This window comes from Gavialis gangeticus, unplaced genomic scaffold (genome assembly GCF_001723915.1).
Source record: "Gavialis gangeticus isolate Ggan-Ray unplaced genomic scaffold, GavGan_comp1, whole genome shotgun sequence".
Taxonomy (NCBI): domain Eukaryota; kingdom Metazoa; phylum Chordata; order Crocodylia; family Gavialidae; genus Gavialis; species Gavialis gangeticus.
The window spans coordinates 39,603,621-39,610,911 of record NW_017728996.1 but is presented as its reverse complement, the minus strand read 5'-3'; the positions used below and the strand labels follow the sequence as shown (position 1 = coordinate 39,610,911).

The window sequence follows — 7,291 nt, the reverse complement described above, 5'->3', positions numbered from 1 at the left end:
TTCCCAGAGAGGTGGTGCTCTCACCTTCCCTGGAAATCTTCAAGAGGAGACTGGACAGGCACCTGGCTGGGTTCTTATGACCCCTGCCACCCCCAGTGCCCCTTCCTGCCCATGGCAGGGGGTTGGACTCGATGATCTGTCTAGGTCCTTCCGACTCATTGATTCTATGAATGTAACTTAGGTCACTTTCTAGAAAAAATACTAGCTTAGAAATAACCCTGCCTTCAATTTACAATAATAATCAAGTAGCACAAAGGAGAGAGGAAACACAGGCATTTGCATACTGCTGTCATTAATGAGAAACATTTTCTTGTAACTAAACATATACCATAGAAATACAATTCTGCTCATGTGTATCAGACAAAAAAATTATTGTTTCACCGTCAGATTTTACAATAAACAGCTACAATGAGGGGAAAATATGTTACAAGAATGGAATTGTTTCATAATTGTTCCTTAATTCTTTTTGTTTTGTTTTGTTTTGTTTTTGCAATGAGATTTCACCTGTTCAGTCTATTACCAACTTCCAAATGTTACATTTTACCCCGCAGTGCCCACTGACACACTTCTGGGGCTCTGTTTATATTGTGCAGTGATATATAAATGCTATCAGGTTCCTGTTACTCTTTCTGTCACATTTATTTAACAAAATCTTATTGCTTTCTTTGCAGCTTTTGCACCTATCCCATTTGGGGGAATTTACTTGCCACTTGAAGTTCTGCCTAACAGATGTCACTGCTCACCTCTTGTTCTAGCTTATGATCAAGCTCATTTCTCTGCTCTTGTATCCATGGAGCAAAAAGATCAACAGAGAGAACAAGGTATGCTGAGAAAATTCATACTAGACAATATTTTGTATGGAGTTGAATGCAAAGTATAGTGCCCAGCACTGCTTGATGACAGCTTCTTACAATTTCAGAAAGAACAACGAAATCTGAACATAGTTTGTAAAAGTGAAATCAACAAAACTGATTGTTAAAATGGAAAGGAAGCTGCTTCTTGTTTTCTGAGCTCACATATATTCTACAAAGGTCACCGATACTGTTCACCAGTGGGAGGATAAGGCAAACCTGAGGCTAGATGTCATCATGGACCTTGTTGTGCCCTTTTGCTGAAGGAAGGAAGTTAGGCAGCTTTCTTTTTTGCTTATTACATTTATTTTTATAGTAGCACACACCCACATGACTTGCACTCCCATATATCATAGCTTCATTTCATCATGTTAACTATATATGCAGATATACCTTTATGGAATCAACTTAATTAGCCTATGTAATTACCACAACCACACATGCAGTCACAAAAATCATGTGCATGCTAACAACTTGAACCTGCATATACCCTAGGAATTTCTAACTGAATGTTGTCTTTTTGGAGGTCACAAAATGCTACCACAAATAGGAAAAATTTGGTTAAGTATTAAACAATTCTAGCTTTCTCTGATAGTTAATACATCAGACAGACACCATATTCTACTTTGATCATGTTTGGTGACATCAGTAAAAAGGCAGGATGGCAAAAATATAAGTCAAAGCTCTCTTGAAACTGTCAGATCATTGTTCTGCATCTGGTCATTATTTCTGGATCTAACCTTTGAGTCATTGAAAGGGTTTAAAGTTGCTGTTCTTAGCTTGTTAAATATAAGTTAAATCAGTGGTACCAAAGTTGATAATGGATATCTTCTTTTCTTTTAAATGAAAAGGAACTGTTTTTGGTTTTATGAGTAACATGTTGATTAGACCTTTACAGATAAATGCAATACATTTTTACAAATAGCTATTTTCACATTCACTGTTACTCATTCTCCCTGTGAAAACTGTGTGCACCTTGCCTCCTGAATAGAGAGTCAACAGAGAGAGTCACTTGGGTTCCACATAATCCTTCAGATAGTTAATGAAACTGATGACTGTCATATGTAACAGCAGAAATGTTGCCCACAAAAGGGAACCAACAAACTAATTAAAAATGATTTTGCAAAATGTACAGAATGTTTTTTTTTTTGTTTTTTTTTTTTACATGAAACAAGGATTTGGTGGAGATTTGTTTGTATATATTCAGGTATACATATTAATGCATGGTAATTTTATATTTTTAATAGAAGCACTTTTCTTCCCATATGCATGTTCCTTTGCAGCAGAAATTTATTTCAAAGCTATAGTAGAACTTGACCTATGAAAGACAGTTGATTTAATACCACCATTCCTTGTTCTTAAGCTTTTGGGGCTTTGTCTTTGCTACTTGTTTAATCTCACTAGCAAATGATCTGTATGTGTTATAGTGGGAATGAATGGGACTTCTATAGTTTGCTCACAGAGAGCAACACATATGAGACTTCATTTTCAGTCATTTAAAGGAGTTTAACAATAATACTCAAACATGCAAGAGTGAAATAAGGAAGGCCAAAATGCAATTGGAATCGCAGCTAGCAAAGGACGTGAAGGATAAGAGGAGGAGTTTCTACAAATATGTTGGCAACAAGAGGAAGGTCTGAGAAAGCATGGGACCCTTACTGAATGAGGGAGGCACCCTAGTAACAAATGATGAAGAAAAGGCTGAAGTATTCAATGTCTTTTTTTCACCTTGGTTTTCAAAGGCAAGGTTAGCTCCCAGACTACTGCACTGGGCAACACAGTTTGGGGAGTAGTTGAGCAGCCCTCAGTGGTGAAAGAACAGATTGGGGACTATTTAGAAATGCTGGATATGTACAAGTCCATGGGGACAGATGCAATTTATCCAAGGATGCTGAGGGAGTTGGCTGATATGATTGCTGAGCCACTGGCCATTGTCTTTGAAAACCCATGGCAATAGGGGGAGGTCTGGGACGATTGGAAAAGGACAAATATAGTGCCCATCTTTAAGAATCGTAAGAAGGAGGATCCAGAGAAGTATAAACCAGTCAGCCACACCTCAGTCCCCAGAAAAATCATGGAGCAGGTCCTCAAGGAATCCATTTCTAAGAACTTGGAGGAGACTAAAATGACCAGAAACTGCATGGATTCACCAAGGGCAAGTCATGTCTGACCAACCTGATTGCCTTCTGTGATGAGATAACTGGCTTTCTGGATACAGGGAAGACAATGGACTTGATATACTTTGACTCGTCATACAGATGATATCTTTTATTAGACCAACAAGATTTTTGCAAAAAAATTCTTTAATTGCAAGCTTTCAGGCACAAACACTCTTAATCAAGCATTGGAGAAAAGATGGTAAAAGTTTTCCAGGGAAAAATGAAAGTTCATATTTCACAGAGGAGTCAATAGATGGAAAACTCCTCTGGGCAGTCAGTTCATAGCTGGTATGCAGCCTCTCACCTCCTGTCAGGATCTGTGATGATGCAAATTACCTTGAAACAAAAGCAGGAGCAGGATCTCAGGTTTCAGGTGGTCATAGTTGCTTCCTGCTTGGGAAGAATTTTTTGCTAAAATCTTGTTGGTCTAATAAAAGATATCATCTCTACTATGAATCTTGATTGCCTCTATCCAAAGTTGTAATTTCAGGTCATATACATACACCTGACATAACTTTAAGCTAGCCATCTTAGTTACAGAGATCAATAGAGCAGAAAGGGTTCAGTGGGGGCTACAAACCTACCTGGGACTCTGGGTAGATACCTAGGTAGCTAGTCCACACTGAACTCCGTTCTGTCATACCTTGCAACACTTGAACTAGCTAGATTGATGCTGATTTGGGCATAGCTACACATGTTGCAGTTATATAGTTGTATTACAGTTTAGATCTATCTATCCACAGCCCCATGAAGTCAAGACAAATTGATCAGTTTGTCTGATGATACGTGTCTTCAATATTCATTTTCACTTAATGTAATAATTAAGAAGCCTATCATAATACATAAGCATAATGGTGAAAAGTTAAAGTTGTGGGCAAACCTTCATTTTGTCGTTTTTATGACTTCTGAATGTTTCAGCCCCCTGAATACACTTTCTTTCTTTTGAACGGAATATAAAATCTTGCCTATATACAGCAATATGCAGCCTTTTCTTTTGTGTCCCAGAACCTCCTAACCCTCCTTCATGTGTTTTGGGACATTCTGGTGGCACAAAGCAGCTGAAAAGTGATTGTGCAAGTTCACTTGAGGATTCTTTCTGTACAGAGTAGCTGTCCAATTATGCAGAGCTCAAAGTAGCTTTTATATCACTTTATGTAGCAGTAGAGGGTGGGGGACACACAGTAAAGATCAAGCTCTTCAACCAAAGCAACCCTTTATTCATTATGAGTCAGAATCCCTTTTCTTGTTGTGTGCGAAGAATACATATCATCCCAGTATACATAAAGCCACCTTGATAAACAATGTCATCTATACTTCTTATCAAGTCATAACTGAGCTCTTGTATCACTTTGATGATCTGAAAGACCAGCAAAGTTTCATTGCATGAAGCTACAACAGAATACAATTCAACAGTCAAGGTGTACCTTTGCAGAAGAAACATCTGCAACTCCTAAAATCCTTATCTCTGGTATAAAGAAGTATTTCTGTTGGGACTTATTTGCGACTGGAGAAACAGATACCAGTTCTGTGGTGATGTACTATAGTTATTCTGTGAATAATTAACCTAGATGGCCAGATATTATTTATTTCATAAAGAGAGATATCCTAAGTAACAGCCACAACAATTCACTGCTTAGACCAGCGACAGTCTTTGTTCTAATGCGGTCAAAATGCCTTCTGTCTGGATAATGAGTTGTCTTTCACCTTAAGATAGTTCATTTGGAGAGCTTGCAGAGCAGTTTAAGGATTGCTAGACTGTGATGACTGATTTTTAGGTTGCTAATAGATGTGATTGTTGGTACAGATTGCTACCCTTTGCACAGTAATGCTTTGCAGGATGGGATAATAAGACATAAAAGTAACATGGTTTTACCTGGGCCATGAGCATAATGCCAAACATGGGTGAAATTGGGGTTTTTTATTATTTAAAGGTGAAAACTCCAGCACTTTTGTAGCACTTGAGAGAGATTCCTCTCTAAAATGTATTCCTTTCCTCCATCAGACAAATATGAAGTTCTTTGAAGATCCTTTTTTTTGGATTGGGTTGGGGGCGGGTGGTAAACTAAAAATGGCTCTTTTAATTTCTGGACCTTAGTGTGAAATAAGCAACTGTCAAACAAATTCTTTTAATCATGAGTGTTTAGTTGCTTATTTCTAAAAGCTTTTATTCATGAATTTGTCAGTTCAAAGGCACAGTAGCTCTTTATAAAGACCGATTTTTCCATAAATGAATAAATGTGATGGTTCTTCTCCCAACATAGCTCAAAGCATCCTTTGATTTAAATGTTACAAGGAGACATTCTGAAGTAAATAGTTACTATGTTTCTTTGTTGCTTAGTCCCCACAATTTCCCAAATGTGTTTAGAAGGATAGGGACAATATCTGGAGACTATTGGTGAAACAAGAAGAGAGATTTGTGGCCATTTTTCACACTAGCACACTAATTATGATAATTATTATTGTTGTGTTTTGGTGATAGGGGAAGCTTTGTAATTTTATTTATTTGCTAGTAATCCTTCAGTAAAGCAGAGACAGAATAAACCAAGCCTTTAAAACAGTATTTAAATGTGTCCTTAGCAAAAGGTGCATAGTCTGTTGGTGGAAAAGTGTTGGAGAAAAATGGGGTTTAATTCATTTCTCTCATATATTTAAAAAAGGTAAACTTTAGTCATAATCCTCTTAAAATATTGTAGATTAAACTGTCAAATTACTGCCACTGCTATTTTACTAGGAAAAACAGGCTCTCTGAAATTTCTCTTATACATAATTTAGTTCTAGTTCATTGATTCTGTATAGCTTTGCTGCTACTCTCAGTTTTGGCTAATTCTCAAAGATGAGAGCTTCAGTAGACAGCTGCATCTCACTGATTAGTGTAATCACCTCTGTGGAGGCTGCACTGAATATGGATACAATGGATTAAAGAGAAAACTGTTATTGCCCTTCACCTGTTTCATTCCTTCTGCCTTCCTCTTCTTCCCTATTCAAGCCCCTCCCCATGCAAACACACAGATGGGTGTCGAGATTCTAACAGTGTCCTTGACATTAACCCCCCCCCAAAAGCATTACTAAATAAGGAGTCATAAAAGAAGCACAGTAAATAAGTCTGTTTGGACTGAAGTGATTTATAAATGGTAAATTAAATGGTAGGACATGAAAGGAAGGAGGTGGACATGAATGGATATAAAACTGATGAAAGATGCATAACTTCCAAGGAAGGTTCTTAACCTTTTTTAGACTCAAGGCACCCCTCAGTAAATGCCAGCCCTTAGTTTTCACTTGCTTTTTTTTACTACAGAAAAATAGAGGAATTCTTTTGTTGCAAAGAACTCAGAAAGACAACAACAGGTCAGAATGTTTTTGACACCAGGGATCCCTGTCTGAAATCTCTGGGTGTATCGTCAGAATTGTGTGTAACAGTGCTAATCTGGTATAGCACCTTCAAATAATCTTTTGGCACCCCCTTTGAGAGTTAGCACTCTAGGCTATTAAGCAGAAGACATTCAGTGCTCCCAAGCATATTGTTTTAAAATATATTTTAAAAACTAAAAGAATCAACCTTTCTAATATTTTTTTTTTCTCATGGGAGCATGGCATTCAAGCTGAAACATTTCAGTTGTGGTTAACAAGTAGTCTACTAATAATTTATTAGGTGCAAAGCCAGCTATCTCACAGGCTGTGATTCATGACAAGCAGATTATGTGTATTTCCATATATACATGAGTTGCATTGGCTGCTTGGTAAGTAGACAGTTGATGGTCAAACTCCTAATTTCAATACCATCTTGGACTATCTTGTGATGTAGAGCTTTTCCATTCCCTAATTTGTAGAATGGATATAGTAATACTAACTTCCCTACATACAGGAGTGTTCTGGGGTTTAATTAATACTTGGGAAGAGCTAGAAGATTCTTGAGTAATATGATTTGACTTTCCATGTGATCCCACTAAAATATTCTACCTCAAAAAGCAAACAATAGATTAGGGCTGAGATTTTCAAAGATACTTAGCTGATTTTGGAGTTGACAGTAATGCATCAAGATATGCTAGACAGCTTTGAAAACCTCAGTCTAGGCTTTTTAATACTTAATTCTATCTGAAAATTAGTATGTTTGGAGTTGTTATCGCAGTGAATCAAAGACCAACAATTTACCTAGCTGAGATTTTGATGTACAGAGAGCTGCCTTTAGTTTATAAAGGGATCCTCTTCCATCTGGGTGCCCACATGCTCCGGAGGGGGGGGGGGGGGGGGTTTTAATTAGAGGGGGTTCAAGAACTGCTCTAA

The 7,291-nt window shown here is 37.5% G+C and overlaps 1 protein-coding gene across 2 annotated transcripts in view; it reads left to right on the top strand.

Moving 5' to 3' along the window:
- OTUD7A (OTU deubiquitinase 7A) overlaps window positions 1–7,291 on the top strand; it is a 224,118-nt gene that overhangs the window by 183,036 nt on the left and 33,791 nt on the right. For both annotated transcript variants that reach the window (XM_019504354.1, XM_019504355.1), the window contains exon 10: window positions 672–821. In XM_019504354.1, the coding sequence (XP_019359899.1) occupies window positions 672–821 (150 nt within the window). The remainder of the gene's footprint in view (window positions 1–671; window positions 822–7,291) is intronic.